Raw genomic sequence first — 27,428 nt, forward strand, 5'->3', positions numbered from 1 at the left:
TCACTCCAGTGACTGGAGTGAGAGGCATCATTCAACGCTCCAAAGACAGCAACACAGTGCAGAACAAGCCTGGCAGAGGTAGAAAGAGAAAGATTTCAGAGAGACTGGAGAGGAAACTGGTGAGAGACGTGTCTATAGACCCCAGATTAACTTCCAAGGCGCTGGCAAATGACTTGGCCACATCAGGAATCATTGTCTCGAAGAAGACCACATCAGGAATCATTGTCTCGAAGAAGACCATAACTAGAGCTCTGCACAGGAATGACCTACGAGGGTGCAGACCAAGAAAAACCCCACTTTTGAGGAAGAGGCACCTTCAAGCCAGACTTCAGTATGCTCGAGACAACCTGGAGAAAGATTATTCGTACTGGAAGCGTGTCTTATGGTCTGACGAGACTAAACTAGAGCTCTTTGGCCACAGGGACACTGCTTACGTTTGGAGAAAAAAGGACAGGTATTCAACCCAAAGAACACCATCCCCACAGTGAAGCATGGTGGTGGGAGTATTATGCTGTGGGGATGCTTCAGTGCATCTGGAACAGGAAATCTTGTCAAGGTGGATGGAATCATGAATAAAGAAAAATATTTGGCTATTTTGAAAGAGAACCTTAGGCAGTGAGCTGTGAAACTGGGTCTGAGACGTCACTTCATCTTCCAACATGATAAGGATCCTAAACACACCTCCCTCTTGGTGAAGAACTCCAGACGACCAAGGTGAATGTCATTGAATGGCCTGCACAAAGCCCTGACTTAAATCCAATAGAAAATCTGTGGGGTGACCTAAAGAAACATGTCCATGCCAGGCACCCATCAAATCTAGAGGAACTGGAGAGATTTGGCAAAGAAGAATGGGCCAGGATTCCTCAAATGAAGTGTGAGAGACTTGTTGTAAACTACAACAAACGTCTGCAGGCAGTAATACAGCAAGGATACACAATTGACTATTAGGGTGTGGGGGGCTAATAATTTTGACCCTGGTAGTTTTTGTGTTTTGTACAATATCTTAATTTCTGAGTGGAATATAAAATAGTGTAGGCATCCAAAATAAAACTACGAAGTCTACAAAAAGCTGTGTTCAGTTTATTTTGCTCTGGTAATATCACTTGGAAAACACTTAGAAAACAAGCACTATTTTGTAAGGGGGCTAATAAAATCGTCCTCAACTGTCCTAGCAGGAACGTTTTTTTTCCCCAACATCTTCTGAAGTAGGAGGCTTTTATTTTGAAAGTCTGCTAAAGACGCTCATCTCGTCCTCGGATGGAGGCAGAGGAGGAAGCAGCGATTTGTTGTGGTTGCTCATGTTGTTCATTAACATGTTGAGATGTTTGAGAGCCGGGACCTGCTAGACGGGATGCTGCTGCTGCTGCTGCTGCTGTCACGCAGGCAGCGATGAGGTGAGCAGATCACAGCGAGCCAGCCTCAGCTGGGACCTGCAACCTTGTATTGGGTTGAAACATCTTGCCTTTTATGAGCTAAGACATCTGCAAAAGCTGTGTCCTTCGTCGTGCATTTTATTCGGTACGTCTTACTAAATATATAAATTAAAAAAATCTATGTGTGTGTGTAAGACAGGGCTGCATGTACAGGATTATCTTCATCAACATTGTTTCTTTACAGAGCTATTTTTAACTTAATAAAGATAATCATAACTAGTTTTCTAGGTCAGGTTGAATTTATGTCTTGTATAGGCTGCTTCCCAAAAGATTTAGCATTTTTACTCTTTAGAGTATTATTATTATTATCAGTGTTGGGCAAGTTACATCCAAAATATAATACATTATATATTACTAGTTACTGTCATTTGAAAGTAATTAGTTACATTACAATATTACTATATCTGAATTGTAATGCGTTACACTACTTGTGTATTACTTTTGAGTTACTTTCAACAAAATAGCAAAAAAAGATAAAATCTTGTCCCACTGGCAGATTTTTCTACTTATTTCAAGTGAAAATTTACTTGAAACAGGTGAAAATTGTCAAATAAGTTATTTTTCTGGTGTTATTTTTCTGGTGATGACTCTAAATGTTGAAATAGCAGTAAAACCACATTCATTGATGAAATGACATAAGGGATGGAAAGGAGGGATGGCAGTTTTACAGGGGGGATGATTTGGACCGTTTTTATTTCAGGGGGGGATGATTTGGACCGTTTTTATTTCAGGGGGGGGGATGATTTGGACCGTTTTTATTTCAGGGGGGATGATTTGGACCGTTTTTATTTCAGGGGGGATGATTTGGACCGTTTTTATTTCAGGGGGGATGATTTGGACCGTTTTTATTTCAGGGGGGATGATTTGGACTGTTTTTATTTTCAGGGGGGATGATTTGGACCGTTTTTATTTCAGGGGGGGATGATTTGGACCGTTTTTATTTCAGGGGGGATGATTTGGACCGTTTTTATTTCAGGGGGGATGATTTGGACTGTTTTTATTTCAGGGGGGGTGATTTGGACCGTTTTTATTTCAGGGGGGGGATGATTTGGACCGTTTTTATTTCAGGGGGGATGATTTGGACCGTTTTTATTTCAGGGGGGATGATTTGGACCGTTTTTATTTCAGGGGGGATGATTTGGACTGTTTTTATTTCAGGGGGGGTGATTTGGACCGTTTTTATTTCAGGGGGGGGGGGGTGATTTGGACCGTTTTTATTTCGGGGGGGATGATTTGGACTGTTTTTATTTCAGGGGGGATGATTTGGACCGTTTTTATTTCAGGGGGGGGGGGGGGGGTGATTTGGACCGTTTTAATTTCAGGGGGGGTGCCATCACATCACCCCTCATCCCCCCTCAACTCGAATACTGCTCACATGGAACTCAGAACTTCTTCATAAATAACTCCCAGAGAGAAAAAAAACACCAGCAAGCTAACAAACAAACCAATATTTCTCTCAGAGTTAACAAAACGTACCAGCAATCAACAACTCGCAGCTGTTTTAACCTCTCCTCCTGATGGGCTGCAGGTGTGGTTTAAGGCTGATTTATGGTTCCGCGTTACACCAACGCAGGCCATACGCCGTGGGTTACGCGAACTACTGCGTACCCTACGGCGAAAGCTCTGCGTCGATTTAACGCGGAACCATAAATCCGCTCTCACAGCGCGACTGACTGAGCCCGGCTCCTGCTCCTCGCCGGGCGCAGCTCCTCGCCGACTCCGCGCTCATATATATTTAATAAATGTATAAAGCCCATATATTAATAAAGCCTCACTTGGCCGAGCTCTAACGCTGAGACCATGGTAGATTTAAGTTACACGCGGACACGCCGCACTGTTGACTTTTCCCTGCCGGCTCTGCTCACTGGCTAAACAGTCCCCACACAAACAGTGTCCAGCGGCGCTACGTTCCGCCGCGCCGCGTTCCCAACGCTTTTTTCTGTTGTCGGGATGTCTCGCGGACGCGGTGTTGGTGAATTCTTTAAAAAACAACAGCTAAACGGGTTAAAATGCGTTGTAACGCACGTTACTTAGATTGTAACGAGTAAAATATTACCGAAAATTTATTAGTAATGCGTTATATTACTGCGTTACAGCAAATAGTAATACATTACTGTAATTGCGTTACTTTTGTAACGCGTTACCCCCAACACTGATTATTATTTATTATCTAGTAAATTTGGTGACATTAAAAACAATTGGATTTTTTTATTACATTTCCTTTAATTGATTGGTTTATTTTTCCTCAGTGTCTATAATTTTACCTTTTAGAAACCAGTAAAACTGTGACAAGGATGTGAATGCACAGTATTCTGACTCTTCATTGTCTCTTGTCTGACTTTCATTATGTGCCATGAATCTTCAGAATCAGAGATGGCTGAGAAGAGGAAGAGGCTCCCATCTTCCTCACCTGAGGGGGACAGTATGAGCCACTGGGAGATTCCCTCCTCGGATCCACCCGCTGAACATGAACACCCCTATGCATCTCTGCTCTGGTAAGCTTTCATCACTGCTTTATACAAAACTGACAGTCAAGTGCTAAAGTTGGCATCCCTTCTTTTAATCCTATGATTTTGATGTGAAAACATGATAAATATTTGCAGTGGGTTTTAATATTAGGCAAATACAACTTTAGGTGAACTCCAAAAAAAGTGCCAGAAAAAAAGTGGGCCCCACTTAGCAGCTTGCAGGTCCACCTTAAGCAGCAACCTGAATAATTCACTTTCAATATGACTTTATTAGTATCTCACATCGCTTCCCCATTCTTCTTTACACAATTGCTTCAGTTCATTGAGGGTTTTTCATAATTTTCTTATGCATAGCTCTCTTGCCGTCCTGCCAGAGCATTTTAATTACGGTGAGGTCTGGATTAGGCGAGTCCAAAAACGTCCTTTATTTTCCTCTAGAAGAGACTAGTATACTGAGCACTTCATGGTCGGCTCAATGACTTCAAGGCGCCCGGTCCTGTGGCTGCAAAACATCATCAAATCATCACCCTTGCACTGCTTGACGATGGGGTGTTTCTGCTGAAATGATGTGTTGGATTTCACCAAAAAGTGAGACCATGGAATGAGCCCCAGCAACTCCACTCTTCTCTCAGTTATTGATACAGGCGTCGTTCCAGATGTCTGATTGCTTCAGATGCAGTTTTACAAACCCGCCATGCTTCTACGTTCTTTTTGTGTGGAATTAAATAAAGGTTCAGATACATTTAAGAGTTGCAGATTGAAGTTTTTGGTGTATTTTAGAAAAGGTTCATTGAAATGAGCTTCCTAAATGGGTGCATGAAACAGTTCTTCATTAGTTGTATTATTATTAGAAAGATCTTGAAAAAGAGACTTCAATGGTTCTGCAATGGAGAACTGAGCCCCTTCAGGGATTGTGACTTCAAACTGCAGCTCTTCAGTTATATTTAAAGCAAGTCACTTCATAAATGTGGTAGATTTTCCATTTCATCATGAGTGGAAAATGTTTAGGATGTTTAAATATTTTAGTCGTAAGTCTTACAAGTCCACAAGCAACGAACAAAAGCATCAGGTGAGTGTTTTTCCCAGTAATTATTCAATGACAGACATGATAGCAAGGGGGATGTAATTCACTCAAACACTCTTGATGTGTTTCTGCACAGTTGCCACAGTATCCAGGACTCTCTACTAAGCTCCAACAGCAACTTCACAGGATACAGAGGCATCCTCAACTGGATAATCATCTTCCTCGTCAGTGTCTCACCTCTTTCCTTTTGTTCTTCAAAATAGACACTCATTTTCTTAACTTATCAAAATATGCATTTGTTTTGTCTCATTAAATTGTGTGAGTATCTTTCTGTGTTTTAGGTCCTGACTCATGCTCACCTGTTCTTAGAGAATTTCATTCAGTGAGTGTTAACACATACGTTTATGTTCTCGACAGGCAAAAGCCCCTCTCTAGTGTACAGTTTGGGCTTAACTATAATTTATAGTAGACAAGTATGTTCAAGTTGGCATTTAACTTGAAGCACTATTATGTCAAATGCATTATTTCTTCACTAAAGTACTGTATTGAATTTCAGCATCTTATGATGAGTGAGTTTACAGGGACTGATGTGAGACATCCTTGTCTTTCAGGGTTTTTCAACTTTTATATAAGTTTTAAGAAAAAAAAATAAAACCCTCCCAGTTAAAAACTTTACTTTGTTACAAATGCAGTTAAAAAGTGGGATGCTGGTGCTTACAGCTAATTTGAAGTACAAAAGTTGAACTCAGGTATACTTTTTAGCCCATAATATCATCTCAAACATGGAACTACTAGTTCAGCATCAGTAGCTTAAAAGTTGCTTATGCTAAAAGACAATTAAAGTTGATGCAGTGTTGAAGCATGTTGTGACATCTAAGTTGCAGATTGGAACCAACTGAATCAGGCTGAGTAACAACTGGTCCTTTATGAACCAAATTATCAACACTCAAAGAATCATGTAGTAATAGATGCCTAATAAAAATACAGACTGCAAAACTCCTTGTCCAAGTACCGAAATAATGTAAATTATTTTATTCAAACATTATTCACAATAATTCACATGATTTCAAAATCTGTGCTCATTGCAAAATAAACTAGTCAGTCACTGTTTATATCCCTACATGGGTAAACAACACTTGACTGTTTTCCTACTTTTGTTTTTTCACTTCTTAACAGGCATGGCTTTTTAATAGATGTCAACAAGGTCGTGGGTCATCTGATAGAGGACAACTGCAACTGGCCGTCTGCCATCCTCATACTGAGTGAGAAGCTCTGTCAGCTGTAACTGCTGCAACTACAGCCGTACCATAAAAGAAAATAACATTATATGGAATTGTGTTTTTTCCAAATAAGGGATTAAACGTGTGATGAAATATTTGTGTTTCTTTCAGCCACCAACATATTTCCCCTGGTTGCTTTGTACTTGGAGAGGACTCAGGAAAAGGTTAGATCATTTTCTTACATACAAATCTATTGGTACCGTTTAATTACAGAGAGAAAAACCCACAATGGTCACCAAAAGAACCTGGAAATTACAAAGGCAATAATAAATAATAATTGACTGAAAATGTAAAAAAAAAAAAAAGAAATAAAAAAAATAATAAAACTAAATTAAATTTGTCAGTAGTAGATGTCCACAATAGAGTATTTGTCTGAACATTCTCTCTCTCTCTCTCTCTCTCTCTCTCTCTCTCTCTCTCTCTCTCTCTCTCTCTCTCTCTCTCTCTCTCTCTCTCTCTCTCTCTCTCTCTCTCTCTCTCTCTCTCTCTCTATATATATATATATATATATATATATATATATATATATATAGTACAGGACTGTCTCAGAAAATTAGAATATTGTGATAAAGTTCTTTATTTTCTGTAATACAATTAAAAAAGCAAAAATGTCATACATTCTGGATTCATTACAAATCAACTGAAATATTGCAAGCCTTTTATTATTTTAATATTGCTGATTATGGCTTACATTTTAAGATTAAGATTCCCAGAATATTCAAATTCTTTGAGATAGTATATTTGAGTTTTCTTAAGCTGTAAGCCATGATCAGCAATATTAAAATAATAAAAGGCTTGCAATATTTCAGTTGATTTGTAATGAATCCAGAATGTATGATATTTTTGTTTTTGTAGTTGCATTACAGAAAATCCCAATATTCTAATTTTCTGAGACAGTCCTATGTATGTATGTATGTATGTATGTATGTATGTATGTATGTATGTATGTATGTATATTTATTTATTTATTTATTTATTTATATTTTTTTTTGACAGGGATTGCTGTCCCCCGCCAGCAGCCATCGTTTACATCTCTTAAATCTGGGGTTCCTTCTGCTGTTTCCTGCTGCAGTCATCCTACGCGAACCTAAAATATCAACAGGTGATCACTTAGTGCACGTCTACCACAACTATATCAAATTTACTGTATAAATCCTAAATGGAACATTCACGATAATATGACTACTTTACCGTACTCACTAATTACAGATTACCGTAATTTACTTAAGTCGTAGTCTTAAAGATCAATGCACATTCTCACCTTAATTACAAATTATCATATTAAATTGCAGCTCAAATTGTGCTGGATTTATTAAAACTTTATTTTGGTGTTTATAATGCAAGTAAGAAAGAAATGCACTTTGTTTGGTAACATCACACAGTAAGTTATCCATTATAAAAGTGATTGTTATCTCCATGTAATTTTTGTGCTCTATGTTTATATGACCTTTTGTCATTTTTCAGACTATAAAGGAATATTCCTATTTCTACATGGTAACTGTCATTAAGGATAGAAACAGCATAAACTCAAGCAATTTTGAGTTACAGCCGAACAACAAGATAGCCATTAATGTGAACTTATTGATAAGTCACAACATCAGAGTAAATGGCTGTTTTAAATCTCTGACAAGACTCAGAAATATTGTTATAAATTTTGATGACAGTAAAAAAGGTTTTACACGTATGTCATTCCTGTTCACAGCCACGTTGTCATAAATCTGTACAAGTCGATATTGTATACCGTCAATAGACTCAAAGGTTTATGGCATCTGCTTCTATACAGTTGGATCAATACTTTAAGATTAAAAAGGCAAGTTTTAGAAACAAAAGCACCACGGGCGTAGGCTTCACCCCCACCAGCTGCCGGTGTTTAACAATCTCTGTTTTCCTTTGCTGCATTCTCGCAGCAAAACAGCCCTGTCGCTTGCCAGGCACTCTTGAACGTCCTGTATCAGTCGGATCTCTCTCTTTGAAGTTCTTGATAATGGAGTAAATGGTCATTTGCAATATTTTTAGCAGCGACTTCCTTGCAGGTTGGACCGTTTTGATACAAGACAATGGATTGTTGGGCTGCTTTGCTTTTTTATAATCAGTCTGCTCTTATTACAAAAATACAGCGGTTTCAGCTGATTCGTACTATTGCTCCGGTGCTGGTCGTTGGATTGCTGAGATTATTTTAGTTGGTCAAGTTGCGGCAGTGCCACAAAACATCTAAAACAGTTTTTTTGTGATTACGTAATGTTCATGCTGGTGAGGCCCTTTGCATTATATTTACGTACATCTGTTCAAGTTACCCAAACGTGTCTCTGGGTTGTTTCTAAATCCTGCAACCACAAAGACTGAAGCGAGAAAAAAAGTTGAACGTGAAATTTGTTCCGAAACTTCCCAAGTATTTACTTTTGTCCACTAAATGATTGACAATGAACAATTTCATCATGTCTGGCAACTAATATTTTTGGTTTAAAGTTTGAATGGTGTCTCTAGCTGAAAGTATACTGATGTTGCTCACTCTCAAAAAAGGAGAACATTTTTCAAGGTCTACTCCATGGCTCTGCATTCATTTTCAAAGGCAATTATAATCGTTAAAAAAATGAGTTGCTACAAAACCATTACGAGTTAAAGGACCCCAAAGTCAAAGCAGAAATGTCCCGAGGGGGGTGATCTTTGTTTTGGCTTTTTAAATACTAAAATGGATGAAATAGCGCAAAGTAGACCGGTTAGAAGCTGAAAAGTGGCAGAGACTCATTAGTTTGTTTCATGATTCTGTTGAACCACAATTCAAAAGCAATGTCTGATTTCAGTAAATCATTATCTATAATTATTATTTTCAGTCACGATCATTCTGGGTTTTTGACTCCTTAATAGACACACTTGTCCTTGTGTGTAAAGCTGCAGAATAACTCTTAAAAGCCAAACTGTAGAACTCAAATAAGCATTAATGTGACCCGGGTTCAAGGAAATGATACCAGGAGAACCGATAGGTGAGGACAAGGAGGTGTTTATTTAAGTTTAAATAAAACAATTAAACGAAGCCCAAAAGAACACCAAAATCCAAACCTGAAAACAAGAGCATAATGAGTAACAGAATCAACCAAAAAGCAACAAAGCCACACACTCCACTGAAAGGTACTGCATGTTCTTACATCAACTACAGCTGGCCCACTGGCACCAGAGTGGTGTCCCCCCTACTCCTTTTAGAAAGTAGCCCAGCTGTTTATCCCTAACCAGCCACAGCTGGGGCAGCTCACCTGGCTGCAGCACTCAAACAATACACACACACAATACGACCCACGGGACGTAACACTCCCACCCATAAAAGAAAAAAACAACAATATTCACATTTTCACTGTGAACACAAGAATGTTACTTTATACAAAGGATAAAGTGTCTGCTACCACATTCCCCACCCCTTTTTTGTGTCTTATCTCGACATTATATCCTTGCACCACCAACGCCCACGGCATTAACGGTTGGTTATGGTTGTACGTCTGTTGCAAAAAAAACCCAGGGGTATGATCAGTGTACTCTGTCACTGGGAGGGTGCTGCTGGAACCAACATACACATTAAGTATTAGGGCCATTCAGGAGAAAAAATATTTGAGGGGCGTCTTGCAGAAGGACTGTCCCAGCACTACAAGCACTGGCACCACTTCCAGCTTAAAAGGGACAGCAAACCTAGGTGCAGCTAAAACTGGTACACAGCAAAAAGGGGACTTGGCAGCATCAAAAGCTCGCTGACAGTCCACCGTCCATGTAAAAGGAACCTTTGGGCTACACGAAAGATGAAGGAGGAGCAACCAACATGGAGAAGTCTTTGCAGAAACATAATAACGTAATAACTGACCATACCTAAAAAGCGGCGCAGCTCATGTCTGGTGGTGGGTGCTGGATACTCAACCACAGCTTTGACCTTGGCATCCACTGGTTGAACGTATCCATGCCCCACTTGTTTGCCTAAATAGGTTGAGTGTCAGGTTGGCCATTGAAAGCCGTTGAAAAACGATTTTCAAAGGCCAACCTTGAACCCTTGAAAAACGGCTTTCAAACGCGTGATATGACTAAACGAATCAACGGAATACACCACTACATCATCCAAGTAAACATAACACCGCGGTACATCACCCAACACTCTACACGTAAGGCGTTGGAAGGTAGCTGATGTGTTCTTTAAAAAGCCATTACAGTGCACTGCAGAAAGTGATCAGGAGTAGCAAATGCAGATATCTCCGATGCTCTTGCAGTTAATGGGACCTGCCAGTACCCTTTCAAGAGATCTAACATAAAAATTAATCTGGCTGGATCAATGCTGTCAATACAGTCATCTATTCTGGGCAAAGGAAAACTGTGACTGCCTTCACTTTTCTGAAAATCAATACAAAATGGGGCTGTTCCATCAGGTTTGGAAACAAGCAAGCCCGGGGAACTCCATGGGCTGTGGCTAGGTGTAGCCAGACCATGTTCAACCAAGAACCCCATTTGGCAACACATCAACATCTGTTTGACCAATGAGCAATGATAAGCATGCTGTTTTATTGGAGAGGCATCACCCACATCAATATCATGCTCCAAGATGTCAGAACGAGATGGAACATCACCAAACAGGCTGGTAAACGACAAAAAGAAAACCAGGATGTCCCTCTTATGTTCGTCTGGAAGATAAGGCAGACAGGCGTTAACATCAGACAGAAACTCAGTATTACTTAACCTATCGCTCTGTTGGCCACCAGAGGGCATATAAAAGTCCATCATCAGTCACTGCCTCAGCGCACACCAGTGAGATGGACCCTGCTGCCACTCCTCACAGGAACAGAGCCCCTAGAAAAATATGGCTTGAGCATGTTCACATGACACAGCCATGTCTTTTCTTCTACGCTGTCAGACACATTCCTCTCCACCACATAGGTACCCAGGAATCGGGTAGGGAGAGCTGTTCCTGGTAATGGTGACAACACCAGTACCTAGTCGCCTGGTTCAAAACAGCGCATAACCGCCTTGCTGTCATACCGCCTCTTCATAACTCCTTGGGATGCCAAACAAGCTTCTCTAGCAGCAACAGTTGCCTTATGCAACCGTGCCCTGCACTGTGAAATGAAGTCAAACACACTTAGGTTAGCCGGAGGGTTGATCATGAATGTATCTTGCAACACCTTTAGGGGATCCTGGATATTACGTACGTATTACAGTTCAGAAGGACTGAACCCAAGGGATTCTTGTTTTGCATCCCGAATGGCAAACAATATGAAAGGTAGACCCGTATGCAATTTAGAACTGAGTACGCATGTTTTTGGACTGTGGGAGGAGGCCGGAGTAACCGGAGTGAACCCACCCAAGCACGGGGAGAACATGCAAACTCCACACAGAAAGACCCCCACCAGGCCAGGGAGTCGAACCGGGAACCTTCTCGCTGTGAGGCAACAGTGCTAACCACTAAGCCACTGTGCTGCCTAAAGGCAAACATATCATTTGAAATTTATTCTGACAATAGTAATTGATGTACACCTTTAGGTGATTGTGGAGGTTACCGATACAGGCCTCTTATTCCTACATTCAAATTAAAACTATATTATATTAGATATATCATTGTGATGTAAGTTTTGTTTTTGGTAGATGTTGTTTTTCTTTTCCTATAACAGGTGGAGCGTTTTTCTTCCTGTGGTTCTACACTGTTCTTGGGTTGAAGCTTTACTCCTACCAAGAAACCAACCGCTGGTACCGTCTGGCTTATTTAGGTAATACTGAAATGCGCCCGGTTTTGTTACCTGTTACCGTGTTTAACAAAGACCACAGTTTATAAACTTTTTTTTTTTTAAGAGAACAGCTGTAATGGATGTGGTGCACAAGGAGTCTACAAGGAGCATTTGACGCTGCAAGGTGAAACTCTTCATGAGATGATTCATTTATTTCTTGAACCCTTTGATAAAGTACTTAAAATTTTAACATTTCCGCTCTAAAGGGTTATTGGAGAATATTAATGTACCTTTATTATCTTTGTAACTTTTTTTGTAATAATCTTAGTATACAGTTCTACTGACGTTACCAAATATGGTCCCTTACCCTGTAAAGCGTAAATGTCTTTCATATTTTGCTCCTTTGACTCTGTCTTTGATTTCTCAGATCTGTATTATTTCCTCCTCGCCCCCACCCTGTGCTACCAAAGAGACTTCCCGTGTACTCCCAAGGTGCGCATCAATAAGTTGCTGCACCGGCTGCTGGAAATGGTGAGCTGAGGAGTCGTGCCTTTATTACAGAGATTTTTATGCACCATAAAGCAATCAGAAATTACAAGGTTGGCTGCTGATATGTCAAGATGGATGAAACTCATCACAATTAATAAATTAGAGGCTTTGTAATTAATTAATCGCAACGTGATCCAGGATAATTTATTATGCTGGCATTTACCGAATCATCTGAAACAGCGGAATTAATGGGTATTTTTTGAATTCTTTTATCCCTACTAATATACACCTGATTCTAAAAAGGGTTAAATGCTGGATAAAATGTAAGTAAAAATAGAATGTAATGATATGCAAATCACATCAACCTACGCTTTTTTCCCAATAGACCATCAAGAACATATAAGATTTTGAAATTGAGACATTTTTACAATTTCACGGAAAATATCAGCTTTTTTCCAATTTGATGGCAGCATCACCAAAAAAAAAAAAAAAAAAACAATGTGTAGAATCCCCTTTTCTCCTAACAACTGCCTGTAAACATCTGGAGGAGACCAGTTGCTGGAGCTTTAGGAGAGGAATGTCGTCCCATTCTCATCTGATGCAGGATTCTGGCTGGTCAACAGTCCTGGAGCTTTGTTGCTGGGTTTTTCAATTAACGATGCTCCAGATGTTTTCTGTCGTTGAAACGTCTGGACTGCAGGCAGACCCGAGTGTAAGCTGCACACATTAATGCAACCCCAAACCATCAGAGAGACAGGCTTTTGAAATAGGGGCTGATGACGAGATGGATGATCCCTCTATTTTGTAGTCTGTCCTTTTTAGTTTTTACAGTTTTACATTGAGGAACAATCTCCTAAAATTGTTCCACGGTTTTTCAACGCAGTTTGTCCCAGATTGGTGAACCTCTCTACCCATCTTTACTCTCTGAATCGCTGTTATCTCTGTTATTGTCAAATGGTGCTCCGGTTGATTTTGGTTTGTCCCAATTACATCTTCAGTCTTTTGTTGCCCATCTTCCAACTTCTTTGAGTTGTGTTGCTGCCATCAATTCAACATGAGCAGGCTCCAGCGCATCTCTGTGACTCTGCGTAGGAAGAAGCACGTACAGCTCATGGATGGACTTATTGTAATAATTAAATGGGCTAGAGCGTGTGTTCATGTGCATGGCCTCGAAATACTTCCTTGAAAGCTTTTTGGCTACCTAGCAACAGGGACGCAATTTGTGTGAGAGCGCTGTTCTCTGCCGTGCTGCACTTAATCCCCACAGCGAGTGCAGCTCATACGGCATCCATCTAATGGGCCTTCAGCTCACAAACAGCACCGCATTACCCTTTAAATCTCACAGCAGATCCTCATTTAATAGATCAGTCCCTTCAGTTAGTACATGTGTGCCCATGAGCAGCAAATTATGAATGTTTGTCTATTTAAAGATTCTTTTGACCAGTTTTTTCTTTTCAGTCATGATCACTGAAACAAATTGCTGCAAACTCATTAATTTTATTTTGAATTATCTTATCGCAATACTTTTTCTTTCTCTCACACACTTTCCTATCCATTTATAAGGGAAAGTGTGTATGTTTAGTGTATGTTTGTATCCTATGTGTCAAATTGTGTTGTTGCAGAGTGACTGCAAAGTAATCTGACCGCAGTATTTTCTATTTTCAGGTAGTTGTTATCCAGATCATGGTGGGCATTGTGCAGCAGGTAAAGCAGCTTGTTGAAGCTCTGTGGATATTGTATAATAACACAGCATAAATATTACAAGTGCGACTGTTCATGGTATTATGTTTCAAATTATAGTATTTGTTGTTTGTGATGTACATTTGTTGCGTAATTATGAATGGTACGGTCAAAATGCATACCTTTGTGTTTATGTAACTATGGGATGTTCAAGTTTACCATCTCTATAGTAACAAAAACATACATTCAGTTGAATAAAATAAATCTAAAATATTCACTTTAAAATCTGTCTTGATGCTTGCTGAGTTTCTGAGGTATTCTTGAACGTAATTGGACCTTTTTTGTTTGTCTTTTACGCATCAACGGAACAGTTTCAGATGTTACTGTGCTTTGACATATTAAAGATACTCTGCCATACAGATTTCAGCTTTTACGCTGTGAATGCACCATGAAGTCCTTTTATTTTCAGTTACAGGCAGAACTTTTAAAATCATTTCACAGTTGGTCCTTCAAATTGGATATTTCACTGTCTCTAACTGATTTTGACCAAATGCAGGCTAACAGTTGCTGGAAAAACAATTTTTCAAATGCAAAACACCTTTGCAGCTGTTCTAGCTGCAGACTGCGGACAAAGTCGAGCTCCACTCGACACGGGAAACACGTGGCCTCCGCCCTCGCGTAGTAAGAGTTAGGGCAACATATCACAGTCAAGGTGCTCTGTGGAGTGGAGCTGTTCTTCCCCACAGTCTGCAGCCAGACCTTTCTTAAGGTAAAGGGAATAAAAGCCACTGTTCATGCGGTGCTCATGACCCTCTTAAACAAAAAACAGCCATTTCCTGTCCTGCATTTTGCCAACAGAGACAAAACCTTCTAATTCTGCAACTGTGTCGTTCACAGGCATAGGCTGAAAGATCAGAAATGCAGAGTTGAACTGTATAAACTTAAACGGCATTATTTGATTTTATAGGTTGGTAGAATAAACACCAAAACAAATAAAAACTTTCATGTATCATCCAGCCCAGGCTTACCTACTTAATTTTAGTTAGGTTAGAATAAATATAAAGAAAGGCCTTTCTTTTTTTTCTCTCTAGTGGATTGAGCCAATCTTTCAGACGTCAGAAATCTCCTTATTTGTGAGTAAAGCGTAAGTCCTTGCAGTTGTAAACTGTAAACGCCTTAAACTTCACACTCATTCACCTTCTATGTCCTTTTACACAGACGATGGACATCACCGTGAGACTGGAGCACCTTGTCCGCCTGGTGGTGAAGAATCTTTAAATCATTTTAAACTTTTTTAACTTTTTCTGTCAACCTCACATTTGTCCCTTATCATCCTAAACTAAAGGGAAATAGGTCACAGATGGTGCTGATAGTGAGCAGGTGGAGGAGGATGTATCTACATGATATAGAAAACACGACAATTTTAAATAATAAGAAAGCTGGGATTGTAATTACATTGTGATGCGTTTTTACTGACACAATTTTCTTGTCAGGCACCGACCCATTTCCTCTGGATACTCTTCTTCTTTTTAAGTCACTCCTACCTCAGTTTCTGGGCAGAACTGCTGCGCTTCGGGGATCAGCATTTTTATGGAGACTGGTGGTCAGTTAGAGAAAAAGATATCTGTGAACTGTGTTGTCATATTGCGTTGGCACCGTGATAATTGCAGCTCTCGTTAACTTGCAGGAATGCTACAAACTTGATCACTTTCTGGAAGAATTGGAATATTCCCTTTCAGAAATGGAGTCGCAGGTCATTTACGTTCTGGGTTTTGTTTGACTCTGATGACACCAATACCTTTTTTTTTTATTGTTTTTTTTTTTAACCAAGTTTTATGTTTTCAATGTTTTTTTGTTTTTTTTTTCATCAATGTCCAAAGGCATGTATACACAAAGCTGGTGGACCACAACGTTCCCCCCTCGCAGGCGGAGCTGCTGGTCTTCCTGATGTCTGCTGCTCTCTGTGAGGTAAGCTGTGATGTGCTCTCTTGTGGTCGGTATGAAAGGAAAATTATTTTTTAATTAAACTAAAATAGACTTTTCCCTCTGATCACATATGAAGGTAGATTAATGTTTTTATCATTCAATAAAAAAAAATGTTGCTTCAATCAAAAAAAAATATGTTCAATAATAAAAGCGTGCACTTCGATTAAAAAAAGCATTTTCAACCAAATAATAAGAGTGTTTGAATGCAAAAAAATATTTGAACACTCCTTTTCTTTGATTGAAAAAGTGGATTTTTTTTTTCATTGACACTTTTTTGTGTGTTTGGTTCATTATGAGTCGGACATTTGTGTTTTTATTATTCAATAAAAAAAAGTTGCTTTAAACAAACTGCATATATCATATTAAAAAAAAGATTTAAATGCAAATAAATATTTGAGATTATTGTTTGTTGAAAACATTTTTTTTAATTGAAGTAATCTTTTTTGTGTTTGGGCCATATTATGGCTAGGACAGTTGTGTCATTAAAATTAAATCCCAAAAAAGTTGCTTCAATCCAAAAAAAGAAAATAAGAAAATAACTGTTCAAATGCAAAATTAAGGAAAATATATATGGATGTTTTTTATTGAAGTGATAAAGTTTTGAAGTCGTTTTTTTAAGTGAAAAAAGTTTTGAAGTCTTTTTTTTTAATTGAGAAAAGTTTCGAAAGTCATTTTCTTTTAAGTGAAAGAATATTCAAAGTTGTTTTTTTTTAAGTAAAAAAAGTGCTTGAAAACAAGCATTCCTAATTTGGGCTGTTTTCATTCCCTCTTCTATGCAGTATCTGATTGCTCTGCCCTTGCACAGCTGTCGTCTCTGGATCTTTCTTATGATGGTTTTAGAGGTGAGAATTAAACACAAGTGAAACTTTAAATTATGTACCAATGTGCAGCTACAGGCAAACCAGGCATCTGTCTACTGTACAACATCAGTGAAGAGGAGATTTCTTCACTGCTTGAATATTTAACTGCTCATTTTTTCTGTGTTGAGTTAAGCTCACTTGTTTACACCTATTTACTTCTATGTACCAGGCCTTAAACTTAAGCTCCTGTCTAATATTCTGCCTGTTTCAGTAAAATGTGAATGTCTTCTGTTAAAATTGTTCCTTCTTCTTCCAGCTCTTGGTTGCAGTATTCTTCAGCTACTATTTCCAGGGAAACTATGGAAATGGTTTAGTGTGGCTCTGCCTGCTGCTGGGCCCCCCTCTGGCTGTGACAACCTACTTTCACGACAAATACACTGGTTCTTATCGTCCGTCCTCCTTACCACAGACATCACACCACAAAGTTTTCCGGCAGCTAGACTGAAAATTGGAAAACATCCTGAGAGAATTTCGACTGTACAATATTTATAAGTAACCTGATAAATCCCACTTGTAATGCAAAGCTTGTAGAGTATTATAATCCATGGCCGCTATTACTTCATTAATACATTTTACAACATAAGACATATTAATGTACCTGTTCACGTATACATTTCAGAATCTTAGGCATCTGTACTTGACATTCAGCTAAGGACCCATTGCTCTGATCTTTGCTTCCATGATAATGTTATTAGGCCTCACTGAAAACAGGTTTAGTGCTAGGAGACTGTAAGTGATGATTTTAGGTAAAAAGATACCTGTCAAGTAAAGTCTGAGGGAAAGTTTTGAAATGCAAAAGACTCTTCCATATTCCTGTCTATTTATGTATGTGTTTATTAGAAGCCTTTACAGAAAAAAATTACTTTCACATATTTTCTACATGTAATTGCCTTTGGAGAAGTGTGATCATATGTGGAAAATATGTAACCACATGTTATAACGTGGTTACATGTGATTAACATGTTATCACAAGTTATAGCACATGAGATTGATATGAAAAATATTTCCACATGTTGGAACATGATAATATGTTACTGTTTATTCCAAATGTGCCTGAGCCGTTTTAATTTTAACTTTTGCACATTAATTTCCCTTGTTTCATTTTCATGATTTATCTGACATGTAATCACAAAGTGTCAAGGAAGGGATGAAAGTCCTTATCCCCTCACCTCCCCATGGGGGTCCCCCAAGACTCTGTGCTTGGGCCCCTTTTTCTTCACAGTATACACCATCTATCTGGGGCAGATTAGCTGCTCACAAAACTTCTCATATCACTGCTATGCAGACGATACACAACTATACCTGTCATTCCTGCCAGATGACCCCACAGTCTTGGCACAAATGTCATGTTTTCTTTCCGGCCTATGTGCATGGATGAAAGAACATCATCTTCAACTTAACTGTCTAAGACTGATGTCCTGGTTATCCCTGCCCATCAGTCTGTAAACCACTCTATAAACCAAAATATCGCCTCCACTGCTATTGCTTCCACCAAGGTTGCAAAAAACCTTGATATAATGATTGATGACCAATTATTGTTCTTCACCATATTGCCTGTCTCCTGTTCATGCTACTTCTTTCTTTACAACATAAAAAAAATAGGCATAACTGGACTCAATACTCTTGGCACAGGCCATGGTTATATCCCACCCCAACAACTGCAATGTCCTCCCAGCTGGCCTACCACTTACTTGATAAACCTCTACAAAACATCAAGAATGTGGCTGTAAGCCTGGTCTTTAATCATCCCAAAAGGGCACATGTTAAAACGCTGTTCTTTAACCTCCACCAGCCTCTATCAAATACAGGTCACTGAAACCTGCCGTCAAGGTGACTTTGGGGTCCACAGCTGCTTTTTTAAACTCAATTTAAAGGCTTATACCCATTGCTGGGTGTTGCATTCTTCACAAGAACATCAGCTGGGCTTGCCCCATCTTTACACAAGGCGATCTGAGTCTCCATGGTTCCCCAATGGTAGAACTATCTACCAGGTAGAAGAGCAGGGTCATCGCTCTCTGTTTTCAAGAAGTCCTTGAGAATCTTTCTCTACCAAGAGCACCTGCTATCCTTTCAACTCTAGCTCACTTTCCCTTTAATCCACATCTACATGCTCTTTCATACTGTACATACATTTGCACTAGTTTGGTTTAATTCTGTAAGTCTGTTGAAACTTCTTTAGCTCTTGTTCTGTTTGTTGTTTCGGTTTTGTTCTCCTTTTTGCTCTTGTCCTGCAGTATGTTTGTTTGGAAAAAAATAAATACATTCATAATTCAGTTCTTGCCTGCATTAATCTGTAATTTACTAGGTTAACTATAACTTCATTGTTTTCAAGTGTAAGTTGCTTTGGATAAAAGTGTCAGCTAAGTGTAATGTCAAATGTGTGGAGAACAGAGAATTTGTTTAAGTGTTACAATATGCCTCCTGTTTTGATGGAATAAGAACAATGTGACTATATGAACTTAGCAGGTCTAAAGTTCAAGGGGAGATAATAAGTCTTCATGAAACAACCAGAAGAGGAGAATAAAGAGATGAAAGCTCTAATAAAAGGCTCTAATAAAAGAGATGGATCTTCAAATGGAGAGGACAGCCGTACCACAACTTTACAGCCTGGAAGGAATGTGTATTCTTTGTCAGGTTACGGACTAGAGCACCCAAATGCACTAGGAAGGAGCATTCAATAATAAAGTCTTTTATTTGAAACCAAAAATGCTGCCATATATCCTTCCAGGGTAGGATATCCAAAAACCAGCAGCATGCATAAGAAATGACTGCAGGACTGAACAGTGGCTTGAAAGACTACTGGCAAGGAAAGCACAGAGAAAAGACAACGCAATGGCAATTTTTCAGTTGCAGAAAGAACAAACTGTGCCCTTCAAACCTCTGAAGTACGTTCTCCTGAGCCATGCATGTCAAGTATGAACTACCAAGTACAACCCCCCTTCCAAAAAGAGTTAGCACGCTGTGTAAAATAAATAAAAACAGAATACAGTTATTTGCTTATCTCATAAATCCATATTTTATTCCCAATTGAAAATTAACAACATATCAGTTGTTGAAGCTGAGAGATTTAAAATGGTCTTATGATAAAAATAACTGTTCTGTGGTCAGATTAATCAAATTTTTGAAATTGTATTTGGGCACCATGGATGCCATGTCCTGCAGACTGCAGGGTAGAGGGACCATCCTTCCAGTTATTAACACTTATTTCAAAAGCCTGGATCCCCGATGATTTGAGGTTGCAATAGTGCCAATGGCATGGGCAGCTAATACATCTGGAAAGGCACCACCAATTATGATAAGTACACAGGTTTAGGGGCAACCTATGCTCCCATCAGTATACTGTACTGCCTCCATCACAATAGCAGCTCAGAACTTTCACCAATAGAAAGCATTTGGTGCACCATGAAACAAAAGAAATCCAGAAACAAAGGCCCATTGAGAAGCTAGAATCCTGCATCAGACAAGAATGAGGCAACATTCCTCTCCTAAAACTCCAGCAACTGGTCTCCACGGTACAGGATCATGTAGCCGTGTTTCCCAACCCTGTTCCTTGAGGCACTGCCCTGCCTGTTTTAGATGTTTCCTTTCTCAAACACACCTGATCACTGTGAGCTTGTCATCAATGTCTGTCAGTGGCCCACTAATTTGAGTCAGGTGTGTTAGAGCAGAACAACGTTACAACATGAAGGGTAGTGCCTCCAGGAACAGAATGTGGAAACATTGACTTGGTGTGTGTGGAAAAAAAGAAATTCTAGGGAAGCATATCAAGCTTCCCTAGGTAAATGTCTGGCCGTCTGGCCAAGGTATTCATCTGAGCAGCCAAGGGACAGGTTTGGCGGGGATCCCCAGGATCTATCCCTAGTGCTGGTTAACTCCCAGAAGGCACATTTACCCAAAGGCTATGCACCGCAATGGGCTCTGGGTTGAACAGGAATGCACTAGTTTGTGAAAGTGGCAGGTGGCTACAGCAACAATCTTTACAGTGCCCTGATGCTCAGATTTTGCTGCTTCCCAAGACATAGTTGTTGATGCACCCTCTCTCCCTGGAAGGTGATACAGAGCCCTGTCACCCCTGATGTAACTGCTGGACTGTTCTCAGTGCACCCCAACAGAGTCGCGCCTCCAGGGTGGAGACATAGACCAATTTCAATTCAAGTCAAGTCAAGTCAAGTCAAGTCAAGTGTGCCTTGAAGCAAATTAATTCTAACCTATTTGACTCTCCATAATCTATTCCCCTGTGGATTCACTTAAAGGTGTGTTGGCACACTGTGTAAACTTTTAATTACAAACTTATGTATGGTTCCTAGTGAAGATGGTGGTGAACTTGTACACTGCCATCATTGAATCCATCCTCACATTTTCCATAACAATCTGGTTTGCTGCAGCCACGGCCATCACCCACTCTGCTGACATGGGGACCTGCTTAGCCCTCCCACCTCCCCAGGAGCTGTATATCTCCAGGACCCAAAGGGGTGCAGCCAGGATCGCAGCTGACCCCTTTCTCAGACCCTCTGGCAATAGGCTCTGGTCTAGGAGCAGAACCTCCTGCCACAAGAAGAGTTTCTTCCCCACTGCAGTCAGCCTGGTGATCACTGACCCCAGTTGACTTAGTCATTTATTTATTTATTTATTATTAATACTTTTATTTTGTTTATCGATTTTTAAACTTATGTTACATATGTCAAATTTGAAATGTACCGGTATATATATATATATATATATATATATATATATATATATATATATATATATATATATATATATATATATATATATATATATATATATATATATATAAATATATATATATATATATATATATATATATATATATATATATATATATATATTATTATTATTATTATTATTATTATTATTATTATTATTATTATTATTATTATTATATTATATCGTTGCACTGCTGTAAAGACATACACACTCATGTGAATGCTGCAATCACCCATGTATATACTGTAATTCAAATCTGTGTAAATCATATGATCACATCTCATCTGTTCGTGATATATATTGTCATTCATTCATATCTGACCTGCACCTTGTAGCAATAGTTATTTATTAATCTGCACTGTGTACATACATATTTATATATATGTATATGTGTATATATGCGTATATCCTGTACATTGTGTTTATTTCACTGCATAAGCACTTCTGGTTAGATGCTAACTGCATTTCGTTGCCCTGTACTTTTTACATGTGCAATGACACATATATATATATATATATATATATATATATATATATATATAAATATAATACTATTCTATCATTTTTGTATTGTTTTCATTTTCAGCTTTTTTACTCCTGACACCACAATAAAATTATGCAATCTTTTTCAACTTTGCTGTCAAAAAAGAATGCTAGATTCTGGTTAATATCTGCATTAATATAATTAAAACCCTGCAGTGTTTGTGATAATTACATTTTATTTTACCCTGGCCCTGTTAGGTTGGTAAAATGTGACACTTTTTTTCTTTTCATAATGACATCGAGTTTTGCAGCAAAGATGTATGTTTCCCACTGCTGTTCCAGGTGCGGAGGCTGCGAGCAGCCGCTGCGCGGCGGGGGGGAGGCGACCCTCGGTCACGTGACCGCAACACTGACGCGGAAATGAAAGTTCGCTAGCAACAACGGCGGAGCACAGCTGAAAAAGGTACGCCAATCATCATGTTTATGCTTCACATTTTCGCGTGTCAGTTCATATAGCCTTTTGTTAGATCAACCAGGCAACTATGAATGCTGTTCTACGTCCTCCTTGGGGTTTAGAAAGGGTTATTTTCTGTGTGCCCTTTTGTAAAATTCCTCTACGAAGCTTGCTGCTAACAGTTAGCTTCCCCTCAGACAAGCTGGCGAGAATTACATGCACCTGGAGGGACGCACCGGAAGCCGCCTTCAAAATAAAAGAACCACATTAACAACAATAACAAAGAAAACATATTAAGGAAACCAGAATTGGTCTTAAAAACGATGACTTTTGATCGTTTTGCAATGTTATTTAATCAAAGGTATGTCTGGGGTTTATTTAAATAGAAGTGGGACAAGAAACATTTCTTTTTGCGTAATTAATACAAAAAGTTAAATTATTTTTGCCATAGGTACTCCATACTTAAGATAAGATAAGATATCCTTTATTTTCTCCCTCAGTGGGGAAACTTATTTTTGTTGTCAGCAGTACACTTGGCACACACATGCAGGGGAGGGGTAAAAAGACTGAAAAGTCAGAAATAAAAAATATTCAAAAAATATATACAAAATATGTATAATCACAGACTTGTTTCTTTCTCTCACTTTATTTAACCTAGGAAATAGTATATTTTTTATCGAAAGGTGTTCAAAGTTAATACATCATTGCCTTGGACGTGCTTAACTTTGCAGGATAGGTTTATATTACTACTACAGCCACATCGCATAAAAAAAGGCTAATTTTAGTTTGAAAGCAGAGACCGGAAGCGACAGTATATTCTCAGTGCGCTGTGGCAGTGATGCATAGAAATACCTCAATAATCTTCCTTGTTTGTGTTTTGTGCTTGGAAGCCAATGGTATTTAATACGAGGACAATAAATGAGTTTAGCCGAACTGGTTGAATCTGTTTTAGTTCAAGTGAAACTAAGCCAGCTTGCCAACAGGGAAGAGGATCTACATAACGCTGCCCAGCCGGTTAGCCTCTTTCACATGAATTACGGAAGATGCTGCTCGCTTTTGTAAATATAACTCTCAATGGATCATCTTCAGGTGCATATTTAGTTGATAAAACACTAAATAATTTGGTGGATCATGACTCGGACATGTATGCCTTTGCAACACTATTTTTTTCTGTTCTGAGCCTTTGGTGGCAGCTGCAGTCACCTTGGTACTGCATCAGGTACAGGGTGAGGGCTTTAAACCAATTATATAGGATCAACATTTTTACTTGGTTGATAGAAAAAGAGTTGACACTGAGGGCAGTAGTTCTCATACCGGTGTTCATTTCTGCTGTGGATTTCAGCTTTGTTTTCCTCTCAAATGCTGCAGACTACATCTCTGACTTTGGTCAAGGTGATGTTGACTTGGCTGTCATCACCTCTGATGGGGGAAACAAATCTCGGATGTTTAGGAAATCTATAATATTTTTCTTTCTTTTTTTTTCCTTCCATGTTTGATCTCATGTTGTGATCATTGGTGACATCGAAACGTATGATGAGCTAATGAAGGAGATTATGTGTATAAACCGCCCAAGAACACAAGGGCATAAAACAACTCAACCACAGCAGTGAAATGCAGTTTCCTGATTAATTTATATATATATATAAAAATATAATACTATTCTATCATTTTTGTATTGTTTTCATTTTCAGCTTTTTACTCCTGACACCACAATAAAATTATGCATTCTTTTTCACCTTTGCTGTCAAAAAAGAATGCTAGATTTTGGTTAATATCTCCATTAATATAATTAAAACCCTTACTCTCAAATGCTGCAGACTACATCTCTGACTTTGGTCAAGGTGATGTTGACTTGGCTGTCATCACCTCTGATGGGGGAAACAATCTGGGATGTTTAGGAAATCTATAATATTTTTCTTCCATGTTTGATCTCATGTTGTGATCATTGGTGACATCGAAACGTATGATGAGCTAATGAAGGAGATTATGTGTATAAACTGCCCAAGAACACAAGGGCATAAAACAACTCAACCACAGCAGTGAAATGCAGTTTCCTGATTCATTTTTAATCTTTAGTTACATCCGATATATAAGATGGTACTCGCAGGGACAGTTTTCTGAATTATTTGTTTTAACTTGATTCTGTTCAATCTTTCAATGGTGTTTTTTTTTATTTGCTAAATCTGATTCATTCCTCCAACACTGCTTAACCCAACATGTTGTTTACTGCTGTAAAGTGCTTACCAATTGTTATGTGCATTTTATTATCCAATCCTGCAGAATCATCTGCCTCTTTTTTTATCATAATTTTTGTATGGTTTTTAAGTATTGTTTTGTTGGTGTCATATTTGTAACTGTGTGAGTAATAATGCTGAGACGATAGAAAGGAAAAAAAAACAAAAACAAAACAAGTCTTCAGTGACTTTCTCCTCTAGACAGCACCTCTATGTAGACTTCCTTAACCAGTTTAAAGGATAAAGTCAGGGAACAATCCCAGTGAGGACTGTAGATTACAGCAGTAAAAGCTTTGACATTACTTAGTTTAACTCCCCGTGCACAGAGGGGGGTGTGTGGGTCACCAGTGCGCCTCTGCTTGTGATGCAGTTTATTGTAACATGGTGTATGTTTGCGGTTGTGTTGCAGAGCAGTGATGTCATGGCAGCTGCCAGCATGACCAGACCTGGCAGTGCCCAGACCACTGAAAAGTCTCCGCTGATCCTGAAAGGTATTTATATATGTATATTTGTATATACGCTTATTTCCATTTTGTAGGTCCAAACATATGCATTGATATAACTTTTTGTGAGCTTTTCAGGTGATTGTTGTCACATTTGCATCTGAGTAATAGCTTGAATGTATCATACAATATCTCCATGGAATGACAAGGTGATGTGTTATTTAACTTTGTTTTAATCTCGGTTTGTACTTCTGTTCACACCCATGTTATTTACATCAACTGCAAATGAACTCCTGCTAACTTAATGGCTCCCCAGACAGTCAGACAAACACGAAGCTGATAATTATACCCTCTCTTAATGGTCATGGCAACCCCTGCCTCTCTCCTAGGGTTGTTGCATATTTCTCCTGTGTTTACATTCACATGTGGCTTCTGTTGCATTTAACATTCTTAACTGCTATTTTTTGGCTGCAGCTATGAGCCACTAACTGTTCAAACCGCCTCACAGCTTCTGTGAATAGCGAACGTTGGGTTGCCTCTGTACTCACTTTCTAAATTGTTATTGTTATTGCCATTTTGAGATGATTTTGTGAACCTGAGATATGATTGAGCCTAAGCTTTATAGTATACAGCTATTTTATGAGGGAATTCTGAATACGATAGAGTGGAACATTGCTATAGTCGATTGTTAATGGGGGCAGCGGTGGCTCAGGTTGTAAAGCGGGTCGTCCAATGGTCGAAGGATTGGCGATTTGAACCCCGCTCCCCAAGTCATCTATCGTTGTGTCCTTGGGGAAGAGACTTCACCCTCCTTGGGTCCAGTGAGGGCCTTGCAGGTGTGAATGTTGTATGAATGTTCCGGTGCTGGTCGGAGAGGCCATTGATGCGGATTGGCAGCCACGTTTCTGTCAGGCTACACATGTATTTTACCTTCACAGAGCATGAATAAGGAGTGAATGAATAATTGGAACGGTTGTGTGCTCTTTGAGTGTCCAAGAAAAGCGCGATATAAATCAAATCCATGATTAATGAAAACTGAACTGTGGATAACTCCTGCTCTGGTGCACGCTGCTTTCTACCACTATGGAAAAGTCTCATTTGCGCCTAGTTTTGTTGTTTTTATCAAAGTTTTAATGGCATTAAAGACTTTCCTAAACCTAAAGAGATTGGAATCCTGAATATTGTAAATGCAGATATCTGAATGGGGCAGCCCTTTAAAAAGAGTTAAATCTGTGATTGGTTCTTCACACTCAATACTGACTTTTGCTTGTAGTAGAGTCATTTTGTTCTGAACATGGTGTGTGTTTTTTGTTTTGTTGTGAACGTGTTATCTTGAGGATGACTATTATACTGTTCTCTATAGCCAATGCAAGAGATAAAAAACAACTACCAATAACTGTTCAAATGGTTTATTTGTGTCTTAATAAAAAGATGAGACGAGTAAATATGGACAGTCACTTAAAATGTTATAGAGAAAGAGGACTTTTGCACAGCACTTTCAGTCAGGGATTGGTAACATCCAGTCGTGCTGACTGGAACTGCTTTGAGGAGATTTGTTCACACAACCAGAGGGATTTCACAGAGATGGTCAAGTCCAAACATGTAGATAATTACCTGATTATTAACATGTCAGAGAGACAACATGATATCTCTTAAATGAACCCCAAGACTGAGCCTGACTGAGTAACTCGTTGCCAGCTTTTTCCTGCTCCAAACTGTCATTAATAATTATTAAAATTTGTCTTTTGGATGATCTTTAGAAGGAAAGATTCAAACAAGTAAAACTGTCTGGTATAGATCTGACCCGCACAACATTCAGGGGAAGTGTTGGATCTTTCCTTCTTGCATAAAAGCTTCATCTCTGATAGATTCTCAGAATATTTGTTGTGAACAGTTTTCTGTGGTCGTTGAGCCGAGTTAATCTGAGATGTGCTCTGATGGGGCCGCTTTGTATGAATCTCTTATGTTTCAGATGTGCCTCTAGTTACTTTCCTTGTCGTGTTGCATCAGCCCGATGGCCAGTCCAGTGTAGCAGCCTGAAATTATGACACGGTGAACCTTTTCAGTCTGGTTTTCACATGCAGATTACCTCCATTTGTTTTGTTTGTGTTTTTTTTGTGCTAAATGTTAAACATTTGCTTTACAAAACCACTGAAGATTGCATGACTGAATATTAAAG

At 38.9% G+C, this 27,428-nt stretch overlaps 2 protein-coding genes across 5 annotated transcripts in view; both read left to right on the forward strand.

Annotated features, from left to right (window-relative positions):
• Positions 1-1,258: 1,258 nt before the first annotated feature.
• Positions 1,259-19,180, forward strand: LOC133443909 (diacylglycerol O-acyltransferase 1-like). Of its 2 annotated transcripts, XM_061721247.1 has the most exons (18): positions 1,259-1,394; positions 3,799-3,928; positions 5,062-5,149; positions 5,267-5,307; positions 6,102-6,187; positions 6,317-6,369; positions 7,202-7,307; positions 11,839-11,934; positions 12,017-12,076; positions 12,320-12,423; positions 14,047-14,085; positions 15,153-15,194; positions 15,280-15,324; positions 15,555-15,664; positions 15,749-15,814; positions 15,942-16,029; positions 16,827-16,889; positions 17,164-19,180. In XM_061721247.1, the coding sequence occupies exons 2-18, from the start codon at positions 3,807-3,809 to the stop codon at positions 17,350-17,352; spliced, it is 1,398 nt and encodes a 465-aa protein (XP_061577231.1). In that variant the 5' UTR covers positions 1,259-1,394; positions 3,799-3,806; the 3' UTR covers positions 17,353-19,180. The 2 variants fall into 2 exon arrangements, with proteins under 2 accessions (XP_061577231.1, XP_061577232.1); XM_061721248.1 differs by lacking the exon at positions 15,280-15,324 and having other exon boundaries at positions 15,153-15,205; positions 15,596-15,664.
• Positions 19,181-22,521: 3,341 nt separating this feature from the next.
• Positions 22,522-27,428, forward strand: part of wwp2 (WW domain containing E3 ubiquitin protein ligase 2) — a 63,372-nt gene continuing 58,465 nt past the window's right edge. For all 3 annotated transcript variants that reach the window (XM_061721250.1, XM_061721251.1, XM_061721252.1), the window contains exons 1-2: positions 22,522-22,581; positions 25,216-25,297. In XM_061721250.1, coding sequence (XP_061577234.1) covers positions 25,228-25,297 — 70 coding nt within the window. In that variant the 5' untranslated portion in view covers positions 22,522-22,581; positions 25,216-25,227. The remainder of the gene's footprint in view (positions 22,582-25,215; positions 25,298-27,428) is intronic.

The sequence above is a fragment of the Cololabis saira genome, chromosome 5, assembly GCF_033807715.1.
Source record: "Cololabis saira isolate AMF1-May2022 chromosome 5, fColSai1.1, whole genome shotgun sequence".
NCBI lineage: Eukaryota > Metazoa > Chordata > Actinopteri > Beloniformes > Belonidae > Cololabis > Cololabis saira.

What these genes read in the sequence shown, in the direction of transcription:
- LOC133443909 (XM_061721247.1), top strand. Translation starts at nt 3,807, where the DNA reads ATGGCTGAGAAGAGGAAGAGGCTCCCATCTTCCTCACCTGAGGGGGAC. An exon ending in TGGTGGGCATTGTGCAGCAG is followed by an intron (nt 14,086 to 15,152) that starts GTAAAGCAGCTT and finishes TTTTCTCTCTAG; the next exon opens with TGGATTGAGCCAATCTTTCA. An exon ending in CATTTTTATGGAGACTGGTG is followed by an intron (nt 15,665 to 15,748) that starts GTCAGTTAGAGA and finishes GTTAACTTGCAG; the next exon opens with GAATGCTACAAACTTGATCA.